Here is a 26,918-nt window from a genome sequence, read left to right on the forward strand (position 1 = left end):
CAAATCTCTGAATTATTCCAAAAAGGGCAAGAAGGGCAGCCTTTCCTCTCCGCCTTTGTTGTTCGCTGATTTTGTTTGTGTTTTGCTGCTGCAACCGGCTACGTGGATGAAAAGGGCAGCTCGTGACCAAGAAGAGAGACAGAAAACAGGAGCGGGGATTTAGCAAAAAGTACCGACTGTTACCACTTGAGCGTCATTTTGTCAGGCTGCGGACTAAATCTAGGCATGTTTTCTACCTTCCCGATCCCATTTTCCTGCAGATTTCCACTAAAAAGTCCCCTAAGCCCCCAAACGCAGCTTGGAGAGCGAGCCAGCACTGGATGCACTCTATTCCCATATGCTTCGCCGTTCCAGATCTGCTTCCAGTAAATCCCCTCAGCAACTGGTATTGAAGTCTGCCTGGCTGCCACTCATCCACATCTAAGGCTGAGGTTTATTTATCCTCCGCAATCCCCCCGGCGAACGTCTGGGGCAACAGCACTCCTTCCTCCCCCCGGCTCCCCGAGCTTTTATCGTACTCCTCGGGGGAACGGGGAGGCGAGCAGCCTCCGCGTGCTGTGCCGAGGGCTGGCGGGGCGTTATCGGGGTGCCTACGATGGGAAACCGGTGGCCACAAAGTCGTCGGAGCTTCTGGAAGGTGACCTGGCACTTGTGCAGCGGGGAGTGAGCGAGCGAGCTGCCGGCGCGTTTGCCTGCCAGCGCACAGCCCTTGCACCCTCTGGCACCGAGCAGCGTCATTAGCCGTGCCTGATTTCGCTTTGCCACCTTGGGAAAGGTGTTTCTTAATGCCTCGGTGTCCTGCCTCCCCTCCTCTGCCCTTCTTCGGGCTGCTGAGCACCACGTTTCAGCTCGGAGGGGCCCGCGCCGTTCTTCTGCATCTTCCCCGTCTTTCTTTGGCTGCCTATCACCTTTTGCTGCCAAATTTCCTGGACTGTGAAATGAAGCTTTTATTATCTTCCGAGAAAGGGGGGGGGACAGAAATTAAATTAGTGAAATTAGAAAGATGATGATGATGACGACTGTAACCTAACTTCAACCCTTTTCATTACGCCTCACATAACAAGACAGCAGGCTGTGTTCTGGGGCTTCTGCTTGGATTGTTGTAAAGAACCCAACTTTTACTTTCAAATTAACCTGTCAAATCAGATATTTATAAAGGAATTGAAGGCAGGAGAATGAGGGTCCCGGGTATTCCCACGCATCAATTAGGGGGAAAATTAATTACAATTTACCAGCATTGCCGCGTTAGCACTCCCTCGGTTAGCGAGCAGATCGCTCCGCGCTGGGGGAGAAGTTAAAAGCCAGGGTGCGGAGGGAGCGGGGCCCCGGCTGGCTCTGCAGCCTGGCAGCCTCGAGGATGGCCATTCGGGGCTGGTGTCGCCCACCGAGGCTTGGTTCCCACTTGGTTTTGGGGCACCGAGTGAGGTGTGGGGGTGTAGGGTGCTGCAGGATGGTGATTAGAGCTTGGTGGAGCCTGTAGCTTGGGGCTGCGGCAATCCCGACCGTGGGGAAGGCAAAAGCTGGTTGTTGTCGGCGTCTTTATCCCTTCCTTGCGCTGCCTCCCTGGCTGATGAGGTCCGTGCTTGAACCCACTGCTCGTGATGGGTGGCGGGGTCTGCGGCACGTGGAGGGCCGCCGACACGCCGTGACGCTGGCAGGGATGGAGGGAGGACAGATTTCTGTCTGTCTGCAACGTGCCGCCCGCGCTGAATGGTACAGGGGCGGGGATGGCTTGGAGGAGGACAGGAGCCTTTGGAGAGCTGTCCTTTGTCTCTTCTGTGCGCTTCCCTCCGTGGTGAGATAGCCACTTCAGTGCCACGTGCACCCAGAGGTGGTCACCGTGCTGCGGATGGGATAAAAGCAAAATTCTGCCGCTATCCCAGCAAGGGTCAGAGCGGGGCCGGTGCTCTGAGCCCATTGCTCAGCCTCGCCCTTTGCTGAGGCTCCAGCAGCCGACGCAACGTCTCTGCCTATGGCCGGGGAGTCCCGGAGGGCCATGAGATCTTGTGCGTGTGTTTATTCTGGGGGCTATTGAATATTTAATGCGCCTAAATTAGTGCTGCGAGGAGCTCCCAGGCAGCGGTTCCCCCGGCGGCTGCTAAATGGGACCCAGGGCCGCTCAGCAGCCGCCGGGAGAAATCGCTGCAAAGCTGCCGTTGATGGGAAAGCCGATATCATCCCCGCGCCTCAGCGGCGGTCCATTAGCAATTTGCTGCTGTAATAAAAGGCTGCGGCACGGGCAGAGGCCACGGGGCGAGGAGAGGCCCAGGCGGCGCCCTGCCTCCCGCGGGTCAATCCGAGCCCACTTTATCCTTCGCCCCCGGGCAGCTCCATGCCCGAGTGGAAGCGGTTTGGGCGGAAGGGGGAGGTCAGGGGGGTCTTTTTGGGGGGCCGGGAGTGAGGGCAGGCAGGCTGCTCGCTTGCTGCGGGAGGAGGGATGGGTTTCACCAGACTTCCACGAAGTTTTGGGACGGATGAAGCGGGCACGCGGCCGCCTGGCGAAGCTCTGCTGTTTGTGGGGGTGGCGGGTTTTAATTCCCGGCATCAGCTGTGAGCGACGATGAACTTCTTAGGCTCAGCAGGACCCGACTCGGAGGTCGCGCTGCAGGCAGCGATGCAAAGTGCGGGCTGCGAGTGCAATCACACAGCGCTTGAAATCGCCCAGAGAGGCAGAGTTAGCACCCCTGACAGCGCGGGGCGGTGTGGCTGCTTTGTGTCCGGATAAAAGAGCGACCTGTGCCTGCGGGCCCCTTCCCAGGCAGCTGGGGTGGGGATATTATTCATATCTGCCCTGGGAAGGTGAGACGAGGTGTGCGTTTTCTCAGATAAAGCGGGTCAGGCTGCTTTGTGGCCGGGCTGGGCCTTTTTGTGCCAGGGATGCTGCCGCGGCTGTGCCGGACCCGGCCCCAGCCCTGCTGCTGGGCAGGAGCCGCCTGGGTGGGATGTGCCCTCGTCTCCCCCAGCCTTTTGTTGTTTTTTTTTTTTTTTTACTGTATAAAATAGCTGTGGTTTGATGTGCTCAGGGAAGCCAGCGTGGAAGGGATGCTGCCCTCCAGCCGTGAGGATCAGCGCGCTGCGCTGCGCTGTCGGGGGCACAGCAGCCTCCACCCGAGGAGTTTTTCCTTAACCTAATTTATCGCCAGTTAACGCAAGCTTCTAATCAATGACGTGACGAAAGAAACAACAACGAGGCACTAAAGCAAGCGCCTTTCCTCCCCCTTCCGGGGCTGCAGTCCCGCGGGTGCACGCGGTGGGCGCGAGCAGGGAACCTGGCCGGGCACGAAGGGTGCTGCAACCTCCCCGCGGTGACGTCCCGCTGCCTGAGGTGCAGAGGTGGCTGCTCCCCATGGGCTCCGGGGACCGGAGGGGATACAGGGAGCAGTGTGGAGTCAGCCGAGATGAGTTCGGGCTACGGCAATAGCAAAGCAGAGTCTTAATTTTGGGGGGGAAATGCTGGGGGCTGCTTGGCTGGAGTGCCCGGGTCACTCCTCCCGCTGCATCGCCGAGCCTGCGGGAGCGCGGGGAGCTCTCTGCACGAGCACGGGGAGCTCTCTGCGGCAGCTCCAGGCTGGTGTACACCCGTGGAGGATGCGGCTCTCACCACCACGGGCCTGGGGAGGTTGGGAAAGGCAGCGGGCGAGGGGTGCCGGCGGCGCGAGCGTCCCCTGACAAGCTGTTTGAAGCCGAGCTGATCAGAGGAGGTGACGGCCCCGCCACGTCTGGGAACAGTTTCCGTGTCTTCCTTGCTTGACAGGAGGAGTTTTGAGTCCTTTAATATTTGATGCGTTCTGCCTTCTGCAATGTTTGGCTTCTGCGTTATGGGTTTTGGCTTTTATTTTTTTTATTTTTTTTCTTCCCTCTAACCTGCGCCGCTGCCTGCTTGCAGCGGGCACAGCAGCTCTCCGCGGGGGTCAGGGACAGGGGCAGCGCGGTGACATGTGACGTGCTGGGAGCTCTGCCTGGCCGGTGAGGTTCCTGCTGCTTCTCCCCGTCCTCCTCCAGCCACCACCCTTCTGGCAGGAGCTAGGTGGCCGTGTCCTTCCCGTGTGCAGGGGGGATAAAGGGACCCCACTGCCTGCGTGCCCGAGCACCAGGCTGCAGGTGGCCCCGCGCTGTGTGTGCTCAGGGGTCTCCCAGCGGGTGCAGCCCCCTCTGGGTGCCCACCCTGGGGAAGCGAGGGGCTGAGCGAGCTCCGGCTGCGCCGCAAGTCCCCTGGCTCCTTGCCTTTACGGGGGAAAAATGGATGTAGTGCTGTTGCACGAGGTGACAACGGGGTGACAGCGCACAAGGTGACACAGGGTGCCCTCGGTGTCCCCCGGGCAGAGCTGGCATCGGGGATGTTGCCACTCAGAGGCTGGCACTTGAAAAACCTCCTGCGTGACCGGGATGCTAATGAGGCTTTCCGTCCTCCCCCCGTGCCCGGTCCCCTCCCGGTGGCACCGCGGTGTCACGCTGCGTGGAAGGGGGGCGGCAGGGACGAGGTGACCTCCTGGGAAGCCGCTTCACATCCTCCTTCCCCAGCCCGGCCCCTGCTCCCGCAGGACGGTGCCCTTCTGGCGGCTCTGTGGGAGCGTTTCCAGCAGCTGGGCGCCCCTGGGCTCGGCGCTGCAGCTGTGCCAGGCGCAGAAGTGACACCTGCAGCACGCCGTGCTCCTCCCTGGTCCGGCAGCATCCGCCGCTGCAGATGGGCAAAGCTCCCACCTGGAGAGCAAATCTGCCCGCAGCTGGGACTTGTTCTGCTCCCCCGCCAGCTGCCTTCCCTCTCCTGGCACAGCCCTGCAGAGGGAAATGTTTGTGCGTCTCGAGATGCTGAGCTGCAGCTGTCTGGGAGAGAGGAGAGGGCAGGCAGAGTGCGTGCTGAAGTCGTTCCGGGAGCTTTAGGGAGCCTGCGTGAAGAGCAAGCATCACGTTCTCCGGCTTTTTCAGCGTAAATCATGCGTGGCTTGACGAGCCTCTGCCAGCTCCTTGCAGGCAGGACAGGGTGCTCAGGGCTGCTGTGCTTTTCGGATGGGGTTTTGGAGTAGGACTGAGCTGGGAACGTGGTCCCAAGAGGGGCTCTGCTCAGCAGCATCTTTCCCAGAGCCAAACCCGGTGATGAGGAGCGAGCGACGTGCCAGGCTGCGTGCTGGCAGGGCGAGCTTGCCTCCGTACAAAGGCTTCCTCTCTTTGACATAAATTTAAGTGGGTGCCGCAATTACTGCGGGCTCTGACATCTGAAACGAGCGGAGCCACCCTTGCTGTAATTCACTGCCAGTCTGATTACAAGGCAGAGCAGGGAGAAGTCAAATTATCAAACGAAGCAGAAGGAGAAGGAGAGAAGTCATGCCTTGCCTCGTGGGACAGAGCCCCTGCCGTGCTCAAGTGATGTTCGGGCTTGGGTCCGGCACCTCGGGCATTGCGGGGCGGTGAGGCTTGTGCAGGATTTGGAGCTGTGGGTGCCAGCTTCAGACAGCCCAAAGCAGAGGGAGTCAAGGACGCGCGCTAGCAGGCAGTTGCATGGGCAAATTACTTAAAAAACTGCTTCTGGAGAAGCAGGGCTTGCGGGAAGCACGTGGGGCTGGATGGAGACGGCCGTCGGTGGCGCCAGGTCAGGCGCACGCCCCCTGCTCTGGGCGCACCAGGCGCGATGTGCCCGAGCTGTGCCCAAAGACGCCCGATAACCCAAATCCAGCTATGTGAAGTCTCTGCCAGCATCTCCCATGGGATTTTCCTGGGATCAGGGCACCGATTCTGCCCCGCTGGGAAGAGCAGGGCCACCGCTGAACCTTCCTTCTCGCCTGCTGTGTCCCCCCCTCGCCCCCTGCGCGCTCACCGGAGCCGTGCGGGGAGCAGCACCGAGCCCTGGGCATCCGTCGCTCCTCTTCTTTCCTCTCTCTCCTCCTTTTTCTCCTCCCAAGGTGCATTTCTACATCTGTTAGACATGGCAGCGTTCCAGCTCGGTTAATTACATTCTGCTTACCTGAATTCCCCGTGTAATTCCAGCTGGAGAGCGTTATTCTTCGCTGGCTGGCCTTAAAGAAACACGGGCGGCGGAGGGGCTTCGAGACCCCTCTGCTCCCGGGTGGGAAAGTGCATTTCGGGCTGCTTTCCTGGAGCTTTCCGCATGGGGGAAGCCGGGTGGTCGTGGCAAAAGGTTTCAGGCCCAGCGTGGTGCCTGTTTGCTCGCTGCTTGGCTCTGGGACGGATCCAGGTCCATCTGTCCCTGCGAGCAGCCGGCCAGGGCCACGGTGAGCGCAGCCCTCCCGAGCAGCCCTGGGAGCTGCGGGCGTCGCAGGAGGTGAATGAATGCGCTCCAGAGCTCCTCTGATGGCTGAGTGGACAAGATAAGGCGATACTTTTTTTTTCTTATTGGCCCAACAGATGAGTTATTAAAGCACGAGCCTTCAAGCAGCGCCCGTGAGCTGCATGGACACAATAGAGCGAGGGTTTCGTTACTTGGTGGGGCGCCGCTGGATCATGGGCTGCTGAAAGGAGCTCGGGGCTGATCTCGTGCACCGGTTGTCGTTCTGCATTGCCAGCCGGCCGGGCGCTTTGTCCTGCACCAGCTCAGCACCTCTCCGGTGTATCGTTAGCAAAGGGGAACGGTTTCACAAGTGTCGTGTCGGATGATGAAGTTATCAAGGTCCACGCTTACTTTGCTTGGGTTCTGGGCCAGCCCCGGTTCAGGTGTTGTTGGAGGCAGTGGGTGTGATTTTTTTTAGCAAAATCATTTATCCACTGCGTGCCGGATGGGACAGCCACGCGTCCCGATGTCCCCAGAAGAAGAGGAGCTGAGGAGGCACTGGAGGCCCTCTCTCCATCACCGCGATGGCCCCTTTGAGGCAGCCAGGCGGGGGTCAAGGCAGAGGAAGGATTCCCGGAGCCCCCACAGCAGCACCCCTCAGCCCAGGGCGAAGCCTGGAGCCTGCTCACCGCGGCCACAGGCAGGGCTGAGCTCCAGGAGCACCCCTGATGGCCTCGTGGAGAGCCTGCAAGCAGCCTCCTGCCTTCCAGGGCAGCTCCTCTGCGCCCGCCTGGAGCGGTGGCGCCGAGCACATCTCCCTTCCTGCCCCAATCCCCCCCAGGATGGGCAGGGATGGCAAAGCTTCATCTGCCTACGTGCACGGCTCGCAGAGCCCCTCGCTGAGCCCCTGCTGTCCTCCAGCTCGGTCACTCCCTGGGGGAGCTCAAAGCCACCCCGTGGCACCTGCCTGCTCCCCTGCAAACCCCTCTCGGCTGCCCGCAAGCACCAGGCGCTGCATTCCTGCTCCAAAGCAGCAGCTCTTCCCTCCAACTGTTTTTTTTTTTTTGCACTCCCTCTGGAAGCCGATGTAATCTCCCTCCTTATTGACACTCGCTGCGGATCTTTATTGAGAACGCTGCCCGGGGGCGATGCCCACAGCTCGGGAGCTGGGCCCGGGCCTTGCCGGAGCCCTGTTATTTGATGCTGGGATCGCTGCCTGCTCTCGGGCTGCCTGGGAGCAGTGTCCTGTGCTGGGACCGCGGGGTGGGACCTCAGCAGGGATCCTCAGGGATGCAAATTGCTGGATTTGAGGGATTAGGGGCTTCTGAGCTATTCCTTGCTCTGGCATCCCAGCCTATGAAGAGCAAAGGCTCAGGGAAGCTCCTGTTATCCCCCCAGCCCGCTCTCCCCAGCCTGGGGTTCAGGGCTGCTGGCGATGGGGAGGATTTGATATTCAAGGCGCAGGGTCAGGAAAGCATCATCTGGAAGGTGTCAGTCCAATCTCACCGGCCTTTGTGGCTTTATTTATCTGAAATCCCGCAGAGCCATCCTTCACTGCAGCTTCTATCGAAATCCATCTGATTGTGGTGTGGGTTTTGCAAGGTGTTTTTTCCTTAAAGCCCCAGTCCCCGCGCGCCGGCGATTGCTCAGGAATCCCGGGCTGTGTCCTGCGTGTAATCAGCAAGGGGCCTCACGGGGGTCTCGGGGTGCCGGAGGGCAAAGGGGGAGAGCAGCTGAGGTACCTGGGGGGGTCGTGGGTGCGCTGAGCCCTGCGTGGCAGATTTTGGGAGGCACCTGGGCACTGACCACGGTGCAGTTCCCCCTTTCGGGCGGCGCTGTGAGCAGCATCAGGATGTGACGAGGTGGCTCGTGCTGAGGAGTGGGTGTCGTGGTGGGGCTGCGGCAAAGGGGCTTGGCTCAGAAGACGCTCGGACATCCTGAGGGGGGGATCATGCCTGGCACCGAGCTGCCCTGAATGCAGCACGAGTTGCGGAAGGGATGGGGGGACTGAGGACCCTCTGGAGGTGATGCCGAGCTTTCGGAATGAGAAGAATCCACACTTCCAGGCAGGTTGTGCCGGCGGGGTTTATTTCCCGAAAGCAGCTGGCTTCTGTGCCACCGAGGTCGTTCGTGAGATGCTCGGAGCCAAGTCCCGGTTGTTGTGCAGGGTAATCGGCCAGGTGCCTGTGCTGAAAGTGGGCGTGAGCGGGGCCCAAACCTAACCCTGCAGCGGGAGCATCCTCCTCTCCCTGCCCTCCTTGTTTTAGCTCATAGCTGGGAGCTCAAGGGCAGCGTGACCCCTGCCCCCGAGCACCTGGGAGATCAGGACGCGGTGTGCAAGCTGGAGACTGCCCAGAATCTCACATCTCGCTCTGGTTGTTGGGTTTTAGGCAGAGACGGGGCAGCTCCTGGAGGCGTTTGCAGGCCCTCGGCAGGTGAGGAGCGCTGCAGCCCGTGTGGGATGCTGCCCGTGGCCGCGCCAAGGAAGGAGGGTCGTGGAACAGCTCGGCGAGCTGGCCGGCCCTTTGGCATATGGCAGCGTTGTGCTTGGGTGCCTCGTTTTAAAGAATTATCAAGGAAGCCGTCCATCTGGGCCCCCCTCGCCGCTGCCGTGCACGGTGGGGCGCTGAGCAGATGGTTTGCAACAAAACAGCTTCAGAGGAGGAAAGGGAAGGAGCCTTGTCCAAAGTGCCGCGTGCGGTGGCCGTGGCTGGAGCGCTGCCTCCTCCCGGCCCCTGGTGCCACCAGCAAAGGGCTCATGCAGGGACATCTGCCCCGCGGGCTGCAGCAAGCAGGCTGGGCAGCTGCCCAGCGCCTTTTTCCTTGTGCTCGTGCCCCTGTAAAGTGCCTCACATCCGCACCGTCAGGGTTTTGCTCACAAATACAGCCCCGGGGATCCGGCCGTGCCCTGCCCGTCCCTTTGCGCAGAGCTGTGCGAAGCAGCACGCCGATGCTGCTCGGCACAAACCTGCATCCTGCTGCCTCTGGAGGCATCGCTGAGGTGAGGAAGGTCGAGGAAGACACGCTGCAGCTCCCAGAGGAAGGTCCAGGCAGCTGCTTCGCTGTCCCGAAGTCTGCTTCGGTTTCGCTGCCGGCGTCATCATTTCCTTGCTCCCTCCTTCGCCTTGCAGGCAGTTCTCTAGAAAAGAAGCTTTGGGAGTACAGGATCCTGGGTCTGCAAAGAGCCCCGAAGCACAACACCGGGCAGGACCCTCTTCATTTTGCGGGGACACCCCGACATTCACACACGGCCACATTTTCCCTGTTTTGCTAGCTGTGGCGGGTTTGCAGCGTCACGGCTTGGGCCATTTACTCGGCGCAACGCGCGATCGCTTCGCAGAAGTCAGCGCTGAGTAGGTTAGGGAAGGGCTGGCCTGCTTCTTGCCTTCCCTGAGCTTTCCCTCAAAATCCTTCATCCATCCAGTGGCTGACCCCGAGCTGTGACAAGCACACAGCTCTTGCCAATACAGCGGCGACTTGGTTTGAATAATATCTGACAATTACGTGCTGGGCCCCGGCACTATGCAATATTTATGCGCGCGCCTGGCCTGTAAAACAGTGATTATCTAAGAGGAGTAATTGTTTGCAATCTTACACTGGATTTCTTTTCTTCTTTGGCCTCAGAGACCCATACCAGTAATCAGTGGCACGCGTGCAGCTCTTCAGCTGCGCGCCAACGCCAGCCCGGCCATTAGCACAGCGGGGCACCGCGGCGCGGAGCGCGGCCCCGGGCTTTGTGCGGAGCTGGGGCTTCGGCGGCAGCACGGAGCTTTCCTTCCTTGCCTGGGGCTGCCTGAGAGCTGGGGATTAGGAGGCAAGGGGAGGTAAAGGGGGTCCGCTGATTCTTCCCTGCTCTCGCGAGTGAAGATGGGGCTTTGAAGCAGCGAAGAGCAAGGTCGTGGTGCCAGGAGCATCCCTGCCTCTCGCCGCCGTTCCCTCTTGGGTGCATGGTGCTGGCGGTGTGCTGGAGCGGGGCTGTGCCGCTCGCTGGCGGGGTGGTGAACGAAAACCAGCTGCCGCTCGGCTTTGCTTTTCTTTTCTTTCCCTCCCTGCCTCCTCTTCTTCCTCCAAGTGCTGGTTGCCGTCACCCCGGGCCGGGGAGAAGCCGGAGCTGCGGAGACAAATGGGTGCTGTCAGGCTGCAGGGCTGGGCTGGGAGGAGAGGGCAGCGAGCCAGCCTGCCCTGTGCTACACGGGGGGGCTGCAGGGATGCTGCTGCCTGGTGATGCACAGCACCGGCAGGGGTTACTTGGGAGAAGTCTCTGTTTCGGGGAGAAAAGGAGCTTTTCCTTGTATTTGGCTCTCTGCACCAGACAAAAGGGTTTTGCCACTTCCACTTCAGCCCAGACTCACAACAGCCTGGTTGCAGCTCGCTGGGACCAGCAAAACTGAACCCGAATTTGGCCCAGAACGAATCCTAGGATAATTCCCCCAGGGGTGCTCGTGTCTGAGACGGAGGAAGGCTCCGAGGACCGGGAACCACGTCTCGGTTTGTCTCGCAGCCTGCAGAGACAACCGATGTGCCTGGTCAGCAGAAGAGGCGGCGAGGCCAGGCTTACTGCTGCCACAGCTTGTTAACATAAACTAATACAGGCTGCCGTGTTGGAGGCAGGGAGATAGGAGGGAGAAAAATGGGAAGCGTGCGCAGGAATAAGGACCCTGATAATGAACCTGGCAATGAGAATGCAAAGCAAAACAAAACAGGAAAAAATGCTTTTGTTGGAGAGCCCGGGGGTTCTGCCTGCTCTAGCTTCTGGCTGGTTTTCATCGCTGGGTTTCTCTGTGGCTGTCCCGCCTGGGATTTGGGTTTCCAGCAATCTGGGGTCCTCTGGGAGCTGTGGGAAGAGAGGAAAGTCCCATGCGGGGCCCTGCTGCCACCAACCTTGGTTGGGTGGCGATGCCCCATCATCGCAGTGGGGCTGCGAGCAGCTCCAGCTTTACAGACCAAAGCCGCCATGGCCTGGGCAGGCTCCTGCACCATTTCCAGCCCGTGCAGGGCCAGTTGCCTGTTGCAGAAGTAGAAAAGCCGGCGCTGAAATGGCTCCGGGCTCCGGCAGCAAAGAGCAGGGGCAGTTTGCAGGGCGCCCACCCCGGTGCCGCGGGACCCGGCTGTGCCGGAAGGCAGCGGCGGTTTTACGGAGTGCGCCTCCGTGCCTAAAGGGTCCTGGCTTATCACAGGTCCCTCAGCCGGGGCCGATTCACCTGTTTTTATGGTGGTGACGGAAGAATCCAATCTGCAGCCTGTAGCCGGAAAGCTGGGAGCCACGCAAGGCCGGCTGGGGAGGAGAGCAGCCTTTATTGATGGGCTGGGCTCGCGCAGGTTGTGTGGGAGGAATCTTGTTAATGGGCCCCTTGGGCCATTGCCTCCCGACTCTGCCGTATCTCCTTATCTACCAGCCACAGCTCAGAGGGTTTCCCGGTTTATTTATTTATTTTTTTTCCCTCCTCTCTTCTGGAATGAAAGCTGCTGCTTGCAAGGGCTGTGCAAAGCGCTGCAGGAGCGGCTGCTGCGGGGCTGAGCCTCCTCCGGCTGCTGTCCGTTTTCAGAGCCCTTTTGGGAGCTGCCCCACCTCCGGCATCGCCCTGTGCAATGCCGCGGGCTGCTGGAAAAGATTTTTGGGGTTTTGTGACGTGGCTGCCCGTTCCCTGACATCACAGAGCCTCGGCTCCAAGGTGAGCAGGGCGCTCCCGCTGGCTAGCAGCCCCTCCTGGTGCTGGTGCGGAGGGGCGGAAGGACGAGACCTTGCAGGAACCCTGCCGTGAGCTGGTGCTCGGCGCCGAAATTGTGATGGACAGCGGTGGCCGCGCTCCGAGGTCTGAATTCCCCACCCGTCACCGCGTCCAGCTTTCTGCTGGGCAAGGGGCTCTGCGTCGCCGGGTGCCTGCATCAGGCTCCAGCCTCCCGGCCGGGTTTTGATAATTAATTGATAGCTGGAAACGTCTGACAAACAGACAACGACCAGCAATCAAACCCGCTCACGCAGGCGTTAACATTTCATGGGCCTTTCTTGTTTGTTTGCTTTTAAATCACAAAACACTGTGATACATTTTTAATCGAAAGTGCTATTGGCTGTCTCCGTCACTATTTCAATAACTTTCTTGGTAAAAAAAAAAAAAAAAGGAGTTCAATACAGCAGCATAATGGGATCTTTTAGGAGGTGGCTGATAGGTTTCTGACAACCATTTTCATTTCTACAAAGGACGTTTTTGTCAGGGAGATATTTATTTAAAAACATGCTTATTTGAGGAAGCACGCGGCGCTCTCGGGATGCTCTTTGATGGCTCCGTGCGGCACCGCGCTAAGCGAGGGGCTGAGCAGGGGAGGAATTTGGGGGGGGGAGGATGGCTCAGCCACGTCCTCCCCTCGTGCTCGTGATTTCTTTGCAATCCCGCGTTGCAAGCGGCCTTCGGGTGCTCTCGGAGGGAAATCCTCCCTTGGCAGCCTAAAGCCCGGACTCGCACATGACTCTCTTATCTCGAAAGCTTAACTAAGGTGGTTTTTATTTTTTTTTCTCTCCTCCTTTCAAGGCAGGAGATGAAAGGCGTGTTTGCGTGTCTCCGTGTGTGTATGCAAGCGCGGTAAATAGTGGGTGGGGAATATTAATACCGGGCTAAAGCCGTCCCTGGCATGAAGCACGGGGAAGACATATGTTGCGACAACTTTCCTAAGGGGGTTCTGGCCAAGGTAGATACCAGGAGCTCCCCGGAGGGAAGAAGGAGGGAACGACAGCTCTTTTCTCTCCAAGACTGATGTAATTAAAGAGTTATAATGTCCTTTAACTTCCCTGCCCTTGGCACTGTTGTGCGCTGGCGAATTTATTTATTTTTTTTTTTCAGCCCCGGTGAAGCTAATAGGCTTGGTGCCGGGGAGGCAGGAGGCCCAAGATGCAGTTCAGCATTGCAAACGGGGGATATTATTCTCTTTCCCTCGGAGTGCGCCTCCATCCATCTTCCCTCCACGCCTGGCGCTGTGGCTGAGCGTGAGGTTAAAGTCCCCGTCCTTCCAGCTGTTGCTTAACGTGCCGAACCTTTAAGGGGAATCTTATTTTAACTTAATAGAGAAATAAGTTGTACATAATCCTTGCAATAAATTCCCCTCTGATCTGAAGGAGAATCTCGTGGGGTAATCCGTCCGCCCAGCCCAGCCCAGGTACCTGCAGATTTGTGGCTGCATGGCTTAAATAATAACACTAACAATAACGGCAGCAATAATATCCTTTGCTGCTGTCCTTGAGTGCCAAAGATGATGGAAAATGAAGTTGTAGATAGCGGGAGATGACAATGTAAGTATCCTCTACCCATCTTCCAGGTTATTAGCAGGTGTCAGTCACTGGAAGCAATCTAATCATTTCCAGACGCGTCCTCCTGCCCGTGTCTCCCAGCGTCAGCTGCGGTGCTGTGGCTGCAGCAAGCAAATGGTTTCTGTCGGCCTGGTTCCCGTGTCCGTGCAGACCCAGTGGGGAGATGTGTGTGGCCACATGGGGTCACTGGGTGCAGGGGTCCTGGCCTGTGACAGCGCTCCTGCTGGCACCCCAACTCGTGCACAGCACCCGTTGCTCCTCTCTTTGTCATTGTGGAGTCGCACCACCGCTGTTGGTGGTGTGCCACCCTTCATCCCTGCTTAATCGGAGCAAGGCGGTGATGGTGAGAGCATAGCGTTGGGCTGAGGGAGCGTTTCCCTACCCACATCCCCGTTTGCACCACCCCTGTGCGCACAGCGGGCGTTTCACGACATCTTTAGGAGTAATTCTTTCTGGGAATCAGCACCTCGCTCCCTGTGCGTCAGCAACCGTCACACTTCTCAGGACCAGTCCTCAGCAGACCATGGGGCGGCCGTGCAATGGCAACGACTGCTCAAAGGAGGGGACATCGGGGTGTGCAGCCGGGCAGAGGGATGGTGTGGGTGCTGCTGGTGCCCCCCACGCCTTCCCCGCGGGGTCCGGCGGCTCTGCAGGACCGGGGACCTGCGCAGGTTCATTGTTTTCCAAGCAGGTGGTGCTCCGCGAGCTTAAAGTGAGCACCAGATGGGCAGAGATGATGAAAGAGGCATCGGCGTGAAAGGCTTCCCTCTAGGGTGTTAAATATTACATTCACCGAGTCCGCCGAACTGTTGAAACCAATAGAACTAATTAGGGAGCCGATGCCCGGGAAGGACGCGCCTCCGCTAACGGCTGAAAGAGATGCCAGATCATACAGCCCCCTGCCTTTGCATGCCTGGCTGTCTCGTGTGAACCTGGTGGGCAGGGCACGTGGCACGGTCAGTCATTTTGGGGACGGCACCAGAAAGCGTCCCCAGGGCCCTCCCTGCGGCGTGGATGCGTCCGAGCCCGAGGGCTGGGAGGCGGAGGGGCAGCCGGCTCCGTGCAGCGGGGTTTGTTCCCTTCTCACCTGTTAAGCTGATGGAGGGGACCTCACTGCTGCTTGTGTGCCTTCGGAGAGCTGGCTGGGTCCTGTGCTCGTGCACAAGGTCCGTGAGGAGCTGCTGGGGGGGAGAGGAGGAGTGGGGCTTGCTGGGGCCACACGGGGCACGTCCTGGGGTGCTAACATCCCCGTCGTGTGGCTGCCACCCTGGTGGTACCGCAGCAAGAGCATACTCCTGTGTTCTGGTGGCAATTCAGGGTTTAGAAGCAGAAATACCCGGTGAGCCCATCAGCACAGGCTGTGCTCCACATACACGTGGGTTTTGACGGATTTGAGGTCTTAATGCCACCTCTCGCACCCTGCTCCCCGGGAGGACCTGAGCGGGGCGCATGGGCAGCGCTGCACCCCGCGGCCCCAAAGCTACTGGAGCCTTTCTCCAGGTGTGCCCGCTGCAGATGCTCCCACCACGGCACGCAGGAGGATCGTCTCGTCGTCGTGAGCAGGAATAAATCCATTACTGCGCCCTTGTCAGCCTGGGGTCCTATTCTCTTAATGGGCTTGTTAAGAGCGTGCACGCCAACAGCTGCCCTAAACGAGGGCAGAATTAGCCAAGCCAGCCCATACCATCTGTGGCCTCAGCCAGAGCTACTTCGTGTCTTTGTGCTCTAAGTGCCCCTCTGCCTCTCCCTCCCTGGCAGTCTTTGCGATGGAAATAATAATAATAATAAAAAAAAAAGGAATTAAGACAAGTAGGCAAACATAAAAATGAGTTGTTGCGTGGCGTCTGTGCAGATTCTGATCTCAATGTCAAGAGAGCATCGTTCCAGCCTAATGGCATCTCTTCGCGAAAGCACTCTGTAGCAGTCATAAATAAACATGCTGGCTGAAAGGCACGATAACAAAAAATGGAAACTGAGGCACCCGGGCTCTTTATTGTTGTGCAAACAAAGCATCTGTGATTAGTAAGAACAGGGGAGAGGAGAGAGGAAAAATAAAAGGCAGACGATTGTATTGCTGCCTTGTCCGTGTCAACAGGATCTGGCTGTGGTAGGTTGACAGGTTGTCTGGATAAATACTTTGGGGGCAGAACATGCATTTGTGATGGAACTTTCTTTTTACAGCCGAGATCAGGAGCTCCAGAGGTACTGTCAAGGACGGACGGAGCTCTATAAATCAGGACAGGCTTTTTTGTCTGTCTGAAAAGTCTTATCTCGGAGTTCGTCCAGGCAATTTTTTGAGGTCTCTCTAGCTTCCTCCCTTCTCCTTATCAGAGCGGCACAGCTTTAAATGCAGATAGATACCCTCTAATGGAAGCACAAGCCAGAGCCCTCACTCCTTGTAAGTGCCAGCTCGTAATTTAGTTGTGTGCCCTTTGGCACTGAGGCATCCATCAGTAAGAGCGGACCCAGCGTCCCCTCCGGACACGGTGGCAGCGGGGGCTCGGCCTTGGCACGGGGACACCCAGCTCATGTCCTCCCTTGCATAAGCAAGTCTGTAAAATGGGCTGGGATTATATTATTATTATTATTATTTATTTTTTTTCCATGCAGTGGTGTTGGGAGGATTAGGGAACGATAAGGAAATCCTGTATGTGCGGCAGCAGGGAGGAGATGGGCAGCGTTCCTCGCTGTCAGGCGATTCCGTGAGCAGCCATTTCTCTGAATCCTCTGGGTTTGCTCTCGCTGTGCCTCTTTTTGTATGGAAACAAAACGTGATTTGTGAGCTCGGGAGGAGCGGCCAACTCCTGGCTGGCCAGGGGCTGCAAGGATGTCACGGGATTGAAACCAGAGCTGCCCGAGCGAGCGAGGATGAGGATGAACGGCGAGGCACAGCAGGCTGCTGCCGCTCCGAAGTTTCCTCGGGGCGGATCTGCTCAGCCGGCCGGCCAAACCCGAGCCCTACCCACACCTCACATCCCTCTGAAGTTCACCTGCCAGCTCCCGCGCTCCATCTCGCCGTCTCCTCTAATGAAGAGCGCGCCGCTAATGGCGACACTTCACCATTCCGGACAGCTCCCGCCGCTGCCGTGCCGCAGCTCCAGATTGTTAATTTCCCTTGCTTTCCCCCCAAATAGCATTTTGCCTTCTGGCTAAAGCAGCGTGTTGCATCAGCCCACCAGCTCCTCACCTGCGGACATGTGAAGCGGGTTTAATAGGTTTCTTCTCTTTGCCCCACTGGGCTGTGACCGGGAGGGAAGGCAGAGCCGCGTGAGCCGCTAATTGCTTTGGCCCTGCAACTCCCGAGCGATGAGAAAGATTAAAAGGGAAGGAAAACAGCTATTATATCTCTTTCTTGAAAAAACTTGCGGCATGAAAGGCTCATTAACATCATTAGTGTTTCATTAACCTCTAGCCAGACAAATAAGCTGGAGGTAATTTAACAGTAGAGGGAAAAGGAAGAAAATTAAAAATTACCCAGGTGTAGGTGACATTCTCCAGCTCACCTCCGCGGCGCGGTTGGGGAGGTGGCTGCAGCATCCCCGTGCCAGCCTGGGGCTTGGAGGGGAGCCAGGGCGCTGCCTGCTCCGCAGGGCCGGAGGTAATAGTGAGCGGGGAGAGGCTTGGAGTGGGACAAAACGGAACTGGTCTGAACACGGCAACGCCTGAACATCTCGGAAAGGAGCACGGCTCCGCGCAACGCCAACTTCGGGAGATAAAAAAGAGGGGGAGGGAGAGAGACAACAACACCAAAAAGGAAATCAGTGGCTGCAAAATGACTTAGTTTGAGGAGAATGCTCTCTCCCCTTGTTATTTTTTTTTGCGGGGGTTTTATCTGACTTTTATTTCTCCCCCGGTTTGTGAGGTCCACCCCCGCCCCGCTCACCGAAAGCCCATATGCGTGTGTACACACAGCGATGTGTTTATGTACATGCAAACACACACTGCCTGCTGCTTTGTGCCAGCTTCGTGAGCCCAGTTGTAACTCAGCTCCGCTCTCTGTTGCCTTTCCTTTAGCGAGACCTTAAGGGAACGTTGTTGGTTCCTCCCCGAAATCTGAAGTTGGACTGAAAGCATAAAGCAGTAGCAATGCTTTTTGCCATTTGTCGTCGCGCGCTCTGGTAGCTTCCAGAATTGCCTAATTAATCTGGGTCGCCCATAAACATGGTGAAGGCAGTTTCTGCCTCTCAGAGAGGAGACCCTACGGGATGTTACCCGCGGGGAGAGGTTTCTCCCCATTTGGCTGATCCCCAGTGGCAGAGAGACGGAGGGGGCTTGCCCGAGGTCACCCAGAGGAGGCTGTGCTGGAGCTGAGCACTGAACGTGCTCCCGGCGGCTCTCCACCCCGTCTCTTCCCCTTGTCCTCCGGGCCCACAGACCACATCCAGCACGACCTTGCTCCTTCCCGTGCAAAGTTGGCCTGGCTGCAGTGGTGTGGGTTTGTGCCGTTAGGGCCAGCAGGTTGTGGTGTTACGGGGGGTATCGCTGTCGCTGCGTTAGCTCTAACCCTGGCTCCCCTATTTACTCCAGCGGTGGCTCTGAGTTGCCTGATTTCCATGGCTCCCTTCTCCCTACCCGTGAAATGTGGCTAATTGTTACTGCTGTGCGGATTAGCGCTTACAAGGAGCTTTAAGCAGGAAATACCCACTAGTGCCAATCTGGGGTCTTTACCCACTTTTGCCCGGTGATTACCGAGACGAGAAATCTCAGCGGGCGGCTGTTGACGTGAGCAGGGGTTGGGACCGAGCTGTTGTGTTGCACAAGGAAGGGATGGGAGAGGCCAAACAATATCACACCGCTAGCTCTGTGCACTCAAAGTAGCACCTTGAGCCCTTGAACCACTTGAAAACGTGGCAGCTTTTGGAGTTAGAGGCAGGTTTCTGTCTGGCGTGAGTCAGTCTGAAACCTCCGTGCTTCACAGGATCCCGAAGCAGCCCGCAGGCACAAATAACCTTTACGGTGAGCTCTCCGCTGTTCATGTACACTTAGCTTCTGCTGCTTTCTGTCGCGCTGTGCCTGCGCTCTCGTTCCTACGAGGATGGAGCAGTGGACAGAGCAGGCAAAGTTTCCCCATAAAAGGCTCTCCCGCGTGGACTGCAAAGGAAAAAAAGCATCACTAGGAAATGGGAGCTGCATGTTTCTGCACCCTGCCCCAGGTGCAGCTCGCCCATCGGTGTCTGTGCTGGTAAGGACTGCGGCAATGCCTCTGTCTCTGTAAGCCCAGCAGAGCCCGACCCGCACCCATCCTGGGGAGCGATGGCTGGAGGGGGGACGGGGAAGGTGCTTCCCTTCCGATGTAGCCTCCAGCCCTGGTGAGACACCCAGCTGCAGCTCCTGGGGCTGAGCAGGCGACAGGTACAGCTGGGGACCTCACGTAGCCACACCTGCAGGCCCAAAGCCCAATTCTCACTTTAGGCAGGACAGGCAAGTCAGAAGAAGCCCAGGAAATGCCTTTAAGCACCTCCAAATTAGCCTATATAATCCCAAACTCAGCCAAATCTTGCAGACAACCTGGTATCGAGGAATTGAGCCGAGACTTCTGCCAGTGGGCGGTGATTTTTGGTGCATATTTGGCTGGGCGGCCTGCAGGTGAGTAGTTATTAAAAGCTTTCTGAAAACCGAGACCCTTCTCAGGTAATGCTGGGTGAACCCTTTGAACGTGGCAGTGGTCAAAATTACCTGGAGAAACCTTGGTCTTAGTTTTGCCATCGTGAAGCAGCACAGCCTGAAACGCTACAGAGCTCGTTTTGTTGCCATCTATCTGTGCTTCTATCTGTGCTTCCCTCCCATCCTTTTGACAAGGGTGGGTAAGCAGCCAGGATTTATCCTTCCCACCTAAATCTTTGTCAACCCGTGCAAGAAACCCAGGAAATGACTTGACAAAAATACAGAGTTCACGGAAATTATTCAGCCCTCCAGCACTCAGGTTTAGGTCAGTGTAAATTTGGAATAAATATTTGTTCTGGGTCTTATCTGAGCCAAGCTGATTCACCCAGCAGCAGCTGATAACTCTCCTTAAATTCATTGCAGAATCAGCTTCTTCTAAGTGCTTATTCCCCCTTCTCCCCCGTGTCCGTGCCTGGGTTCCTTATCGTGGGGTGGCACACACGGGCGCCAGGTTGCTGACAAGCTCTGCTGGGTCCCTCTGCTCCGTGATTGTCGCCTTTTCCAGAACAGCTCGGTGGTGCGCAGAAATTGGGGTTGCTGTCGGAGGGCTGGGATCTGAGCCTGGAGGAAATAACGGGTCTGGGGACTTGCCTTGACCTCCTCGGTCATCGGGGTGCATGGGAAATTTTGTTTTAATAGGGTTTCATCAATGCATTAGGAAAAGGTGTTTCGAGTTTCCTTTAAATCCACTTGTTTAGCTGGTTTTCGCTGTCTTTCCACTCCACTTTCCACTTCCAAGCAGATTTTTTTCCCCCTCTGAACCTAAGCGTTTCCTTTTCCAGCCACAAATCCCTTGCTTGAGATGGAGAGCGCTTTGAACGGGGCTGTTCACCCATCTCTCTCTCCACGAGCAGACCGAAAATGAGCTGAAAACCAGGAGCTGCACCCCGGCTGTGCCCCCCCTCCCCGTTTCTTGCACCCCCCTTTTGCTTTGCGCCGCGCGGGGGCACGGGGGGGCTGCGAGCATCCCTGGCTGAGCCTGGGGACGCAGCACCATCTCGCGTCGCTCCGCGGCTGGCACAGCCGAGCACAAAATGCGCACAGCAGCGCCCGGGGGGAGGAAAAAAAGGGGGAAAAAGCTCTGCAGGGAAGGTCCTGGGGGTGTCCCGGGGGGCACCGAGTGGAGCAGGAGCCGGCCACGCGTCCTCGCTGTGAAAAAAGGTTTAATGATATTCTTGGCTGCATCAGGCAGTGTTTTGGCAGCAGGTCGGGGGGGGGGGGGGGGGGGGGGGTGTGATCCTGCCTCATGCTCAGCACCGGCGTGCTGGGTGCAGGTCTGTGCCCCCCAGGAGGAGAGAGCCCACCATGGGGAGCTTGTTGAGGTCTGTAAATACCCAAAGGGACAGCAGAGCCTTGCTGTTTTCGGTGGTGCCCAGCGCCAGGACAAGAGGCACTGGGCACAAGCTGGGGACGCAAGGGCTTCTGTCCGAGCATCACGAAAATCTTTTTTATTGTGCAGGACCTCCGGAGGTCCCTTACAACCATCCGTGACCCTGCCTGCTCCTCCTGGGGAACCCGGGGGTCTCGGCCCCCATCACCAGCCCCTTTCCGCCTGCCCCGCTCTGCCCTCGCAGCACCTGGACCTCGCTTTCCTCCTTTTTTTTTTTCCATCCTGGGTGTCAAGGGCAGGGACGCCCGCAGCCTTCTGCTGCCCACGGGGGTGCTGAAGGGTTTGAAAGTGCTGCAGCTGTCCTGGGGAGGTGGGGTTGCGTCGGGCTCAGGGTGTGCAGAGGTGCTGAGGTCCTTTTGCTGAATCCTTTTATACCGGCCTGATGTATTTATATATGTTTATATATACATATTTACACCTGCCTGAAACAATAACTGCAAATAATCGAATTAGGAGGCCTGTTCCGATTGGGAAATGGGTTTCAGGGGTACGTAGGACCCAGACTTTATCACACTGAGGAACAAGGAGTTGCCGCACTGCCTAAGGCTCCAACAGCTGGGGGCAGGGGGAGGTTTTCTCCTCTGTAAGGCTGCTGCCCTGGAGGCCAGGACGCCTGGAGCTGGTGGGTTAAAAGGGTTCCTGATGAAACCAGGGCTGGGGGCAGAAGAAAGTCCGAAGAAGCTGCTTTTGATCAGCTACTTTGAGCAGTACTTCTGGTGCTGCGAGATGCTGAAAGGGAAAGGCAGCGCGCAGCCACGCCATGCATGCCTCGTGCTGAGGGGCTGCGAAGAGCAGGGCTTGCACCTGGAGGCCTGGAGGTGGCAGGTCTGAGACGCAAACAGTATTTCCTCTGCTGGCAACAGCTGAGCTCAGGCTGGCGATGGGGTGCTGCCGTCCCCAAAAGATGGGCTCGGTCCCTCCCTGGGAGCAACCCCCTCTTAGGGGAAACTGAGGCACGTTGTCTGGAACAGCTGCCTCCTTCGTAAGGCAGCTCTGGGCACTGTGGGTGTCAGTTCTGAAGGGTTTTTGTTAGATTTCGTGCTCCATCTCCGGGAGCTCAGCACCCCTGGGTGCCGGAGCCGTGCCGAGCGGTTAACCGAGCACCCAGCGCGCCCCTGCGCAAGGCGTGCAGAGGAGCAGGGGGCTGGGGAACCCACGCGGGTGGCAGCTAACGCATCACGCTGAGAGCCCCCATTCGTCACAAGCAGCTCTCGCCGCGACACGGGACGCACGGGCACCCCGTGTTGCGTGCTGGGTGCTGCCGAGCCGCTGCACTGCTGCGTGCGGCTGCCTGGCAGACAGCTGGGCCGTGCCCTGCGCCACCTCCTGGTGCGCAAATCCTCCTTGGCATCTCCCCTGGCCGAGGGTTCTCGGAAAAGGAAAGGGTGGCGGGGTGGAAGCCTTTGGGAAGCTGCCTGCAGCATGAGGGATTTAAGACAGCGAGTTTTATTCAAGCAATACATATATATATATATGTATTTTTTTTTTCCTGAAAAACTGTGAAAAAATATCAAAGAAAACATTTGGAGAGACAAAACCCAGCCTCTCCCCAACCTGCGAATGTGTTTTTGTCTCTTGTGCCTGAACTGTGATAATCGTGTTTGAAACGCACCTGCAAATAGACGATCTTTACGGATAGAGCCCCAGAAGATGAAACTTGTGGTTTCAGCGAAAAGACTAAAATAGCCTCATGTTTTCCCCTTTATTTTGGCATTCTGGCTAGCGAAGAGTCTGTTATTGGCACAACGCTACCTGGAAAATGCCAGTCTGGGAAGCATCAGCGTGAACCGGTTCCATATTTCTGGGGGCCAGATTGGGTAGATGGAGAATGAAGATAATTCCCTTTATCACCACTTTTTTCCTTCATCGTGGCATTGCTAGACAGCAAACATCTTTTTCTTGCGTCTTCTTTCGATCCCATTTTGGGAATCGCGTTGTCTAAAGGCTTAATTGGCAGCAGGGGTGTGGGAGGGGGAGCTGGAGGGAGGTAGCGTTTGGGGTGGGATGGAGAGAGGCGCCGAATGGCTCGGGACTGCTCTGAGCTGGGACTTTCGGGGCTCTTTGGAGCCAACTCCACTGATGCACCAGGGAAAGAAACTATCTGTGCAATGCAGGAACTATCCAGGTGGCGAAGTTTGCTTGCCAAAAGCCCTTCCCAGGAGCTCTCCTGTGCTTCCCAGCCCCGGAGCTGCCCTGGGGACCAGGCAGGGCGTCCGTGGGTCCCCGACACCCGCGATGGCGTCGGGGAACTCGCAGGCTCTGCCCAACGCCCCGCAGCAACTCGCTGCCGGAGGGCCCCAGGCAGGAGCCAAATTGGGGCTGGATATTGACATTGAAAGTTGGCTTTCTGAAAGGCACAACAGCCTTTGCTTGCTGCAGAGCTAATTATTATGCAAATTCATGCTAATAAACTCTGCCTTGCATGTTGTCGAGAAGCTGCCTTCCCCGGTTAACATACCAGTAATGAGAGGTAGATTTGTAATTCAGATGCTGGTGGTAATATCCTAAATTACTCCGCGCTATAATGGACTTTATTTCTTTCTCCCTTCAGCTCCCCCCCAAGTCCAAATGTCAATGCAAATCAGTTACAACTTTGCATATTTATTGCAGATGTAGTTATCGTTGATACGGGGTGAGACCCTCAGCCAAACATCCCCCTGGTCCTGCCCCGCTGCCGGGGCTCGGGGGCACACACGGGGTGGTTTTACCTGGCCAGCACCAACCTCGGAGGGTGTTCGGCCACTCTCCACCCCTCCTGCCGTTCTGTGCCCTGGCTCTTGCACTGATTTTGGAAAGGGGAACTTTGTGGCTTGTTTTGGGGAGTTTTTGGCAGGGGGGCGCTGGTGGCTGCGGGGCTGAGAAACCCCCAAAGGATGCGCTTGTGCCCTGCGGGACATCCAGCCCCGCATCTCCTGCCTGGTGCCTTTTATTCTGAGGAGCAGGGAGCGCTTCCGAGGTGGGGAGAGCATCTGGTGTCTTTTTATTCATTAATTCACTTCCTCACCATCTTTCAGCATGTGGTTTTACATGACTGCTTATTCCCTGAGTTGGTAGAGATAACCAAGGAAGCACGGATCATTTCCAGACTCAGCTAGGATTTAGGCCTAAAGCTAGTGAACTGAGGCTTAGATTAGATGGCATCAGCCCTCTGTAATCTGTTTTTGTAAGATTTTGGCCCAACTTTGTCATCTTAATCAATGGAAAATCATGCAAGTCAGCTGTGCTTGACGTCTCAGCTACCGTTGGGCCGCTTCTGCGCCAGAAATACCCTTCTGTTACTCAGTGTCCCATGCATCCAAAATGTAAGCGCAGGTTTCTGTCTGGAACTACGAGCCCGTGCTCCGAAAGCCCTGTTCTAGGGCCATATGAGAAGGAAAAGCAACCCCATCCCTGTGTCCCACAGAGAGCGCTCGGTCTAGACAGCTGCCACCCTCGGATTTGCTCCGTTTAAGGTGGACGGAGCGACGCCACTCGCTGGTGCCCGAGGGTGTTTTGCTTTCGTTCAGGGAACATTGCCAAAAGAGACAAAAAATTAAAAAAAATAATCGATTCATATTTGGTGTTTCTTGGCTTCCTGGCTTTAGAGCTTTTGAGAGGGGGGAAAAAAAAAAGGAATAACAGGAGTAAGATGCTGGCCTGCGGTAAGTGATTGCAGAAGGGAAATCTGGAAATATCTTTTGGGGTGGTTGCACGCAGAGGAAAGCTCCCCGGTGCCTGCTCCTGCCCAGCAGCACCCGGAGCACCCCGGTCCTGCAGCGGTGGCCTTGCAGCAGCTCCTCTGCAGGTGGCAGCAAGAAAAAAGTGGATTTCAGTGGTCCCAGACAAACGCGTGTTGGAAATGCTTGTTTCACGCTTAATTTCTGCTCCGTTTGTGCAACGGCAATTTAGGGATGAAATTTTGGGTTAATCAGCCGAGAGCCCTTTGTCTCACCCTTCCTTAGGAGTAAGCCCTGAATCCTGCAGGAAATCAAGCCCAGCATTTAGGAGAGGCTGATAGGATGCTGTCAGGACACGAAGATGCTGCCTGTGGAGATTCTGAGGTGCCAGCAGTTAAATCTCAGCTGGTTTCTTCCACTGCTCCTTCCCCTGGGGACCCTCAGTGTTGCTTTTGTACCCGTTCCCCCTGCCTGTCACCCTGCCAGAGCCTGTCCCCCTGCCTCAGAGGGCAGAGCTCGGATTTGTATGTGCCGGTTTGCAATATCAGGAGGAAGGGAGCACACGTCAGGCTGTGTCTGAGCTCGCAGGTGCCCAAATCCCAAAGGTTTTGCCCCATCTGCCGGTGTAGTTTGCAGCACACCAGGAGGAAGGTGCCAGGGGTGCTGGCAGGCTCCTGCTCTCACCCAGTAAATTCGTCTTATTACTTTGCTGTAGAAGAGACAGCTCCAGAGCTTGGGGATATTCATGGCTCTCCAAACCCTTTACTTCAGCAGGGACAAATTGCCTTTTGGGGGGAGATTCCCCACTGCTGGCTCTCGGGGCAGTACTTCGGGAGGGAGCGTGCAGAGGCAGTGGTGTGTCTGTGTTGGTGCCAGTGCTCCCGCGGAGCTCGTGTGGCCCTCGTAGGTGACACATTTCCTCCTTTGGGCTTGCTGAAGCGTGGGGTCAGTGTGCACCCATGTGAAATAGCACGGGGGAGCAGGGAGGCTGCTCTGGGGCGAGCTGGTGCACGAGTGGGGGCAGGAACAGGGGCATCCCCATGCCTGGTTGAGCCAAGTGCGGAGATTTTTGAAGCCTTTGAACACTTTGACTTTGCTTCCATTTGAATTCTGGCATTAGAGCTGTGAGAAACCAGCCAGGCTGAGGGTGGGGAGGCTCCTGGGAGGACATGGGGGCTGCTCGGCTCCCCCCAGCCCTTCTCTCCTGCCCTCCACCAGACCTGGCACCGGGAGCGCAGAAGTGCGGGGCCATTGCCCGGTGCCCGGTGTTAGCTCTGAGCCAGCTCACGGAAGGTTTTGCAATTATTTGGGGATGCTTTTGGGCCACGTCTGGCTGGTCTGCAGCGTGCAGTGCCGCAGCTCTTCCACACGGTGCTGACAAAACTCCACCACACCGCCGGCTCACTGCTCCTCGCCACCAGCACGCATCGCACCGCCACCAGCCCGCTGCTGCGCTCCCCATCCCGTGGGGTTTTGCTGGCACGGTGGGCAAGGCTGGCTCTGTCCCCAGGGCAGCGATAACCGTGACCCCGGGGATGCAGGACAGAGCCAGAGCTGCCTGCTTGGATGCTCGGGCTTTGTTTTTTTGCTCCCTGCTTGCTGTGGGCTCTGGGGGTGTCCTGCTCCCCTTGCTCTTGCTTTGCAGCGTCAGAGTGGAGAGGCCACCGTGTGCTTTCTGCCCCAATTCCAGGCCAGAAGCTGAGGCTGGACGGGCACAGCGATGCCCCAGGCAGCAGGGTGCAGCCAGAGGACAGTTTAATGTCCTACAGGCCCAGGAGGACTCAGAGGCAGCAATTCTGCAAGTTCCCACGGTGGCACAGGGGGGTGAAATCTCACCTCTGTGCCCCGTGGCTTCACCAAAGAGCCAACCTCCCTTGGAGCATCGACATCGGTTTCTTAATTGCTTCCTTAACTTTGTTACCCTTCTTCTGTTGGCAGTGCCCTGAAGCAAGGAGTCCCCCAGGTGCATTAGCTCTTGCATGCCAAAATTAGCTGCTTTTATTTAATTTTAAATAAACGTAGCTTCCTTTGAGTGCCTCCCAGCATCTGCCACAGAAGGGGGCAGAGGGACCGCTATGTAAATCTTGCATGCGCTGTTCCTTAAAGAGCCGTGTATAATTCGGACTTGTGAGAGTTTTTAATGTTTCTTGCAGGTGTCCTCCGTGACCCTGTGCCAGTCACTGTCTGCGGCTCCAAAACGCGGCTCTGAATCCTTCATCTCCCCGAGCTGTGTCAGTCTGGGCTGCTCAGAGCCTACGCGTTGCGGGGCGGGCACATCAGCTCTGGTGCACACTGCGCAGAGCTCGAAGTGGATTTTGGAGGTGCTGCAGCCCAGGCTGGGTCAGGCTGAGCCCCAGGACTGGTTTTTCCTGGGCAGAAGTGCACGAGAAAGGCAGAGCAAGTGGCCCGGAGGTGCCTCCTCCGCCCCTCTGTGCCCACATGGCCTTGGGCAGGGCACTTGGGAGGTCCGTGCCTCGGTTTCTCGCTGTTTGGGGTCATGATGCTGAACCAGAGGGGCAGCGGGTTGGCAAAACGTGTAGTCCAGCACTATGAGGACGTGGAAATGTCCGGGAAGAGAGGAGCCGGGAGGGACGGGGCCGGCAGGTCTCTCCCCTCTCCAAGTTTACCAGGAGGCAATCTGGGGGCGGCGTGCCTGCGCGTGTTTTACATAGGGCGTTAAAATAA

General features: G+C 57.3%; 1 protein-coding gene and 1 long non-coding RNA gene across 11 annotated transcripts in view; one reads left to right on the forward strand and one right to left on the reverse strand.

Annotated features, from left to right (window-relative positions):
* Window positions 1-26,918, forward strand: part of OPCML (opioid binding protein/cell adhesion molecule like) — a 335,964-nt gene that overhangs the window by 160,106 nt on the left and 148,940 nt on the right. The window contains exon 1 of one of the 10 annotated variants that reach the window (XM_066981362.1): window positions 11,882-12,036. The exons of 8 other annotated variants lie outside the window; for them this stretch is intronic. Coding sequence is in view for 1 of the 2 variants with exons in the window: in XM_066981352.1 (XP_066837453.1) it covers window positions 18,968-19,109 (142 nt within the window). In the remaining variant the exon portion in view is untranslated. Of the gene's footprint in view, window positions 1-11,881; window positions 12,037-18,952; window positions 19,110-26,918 lie in introns of those variants that run through there. One more of the 10 variants, XM_066981352.1, reaches the window with a different exon arrangement.
* On the reverse strand, window positions 8,491-11,665 carry LOC106040600 (uncharacterized). Its single transcript, XR_007163191.2, has 3 exons — window positions 11,425-11,665; window positions 9,819-10,334; window positions 8,491-9,362 (listed from the first exon to the last, which is right to left on the reverse strand). It is a non-coding gene; the product is annotated as an uncharacterized lncRNA (long non-coding RNA).

This window comes from Anser cygnoides, chromosome 21 (genome assembly GCF_040182565.1).
Source record: "Anser cygnoides isolate HZ-2024a breed goose chromosome 21, Taihu_goose_T2T_genome, whole genome shotgun sequence".
Classification (NCBI taxonomy): domain Eukaryota; kingdom Metazoa; phylum Chordata; class Aves; order Anseriformes; family Anatidae; genus Anser; species Anser cygnoides.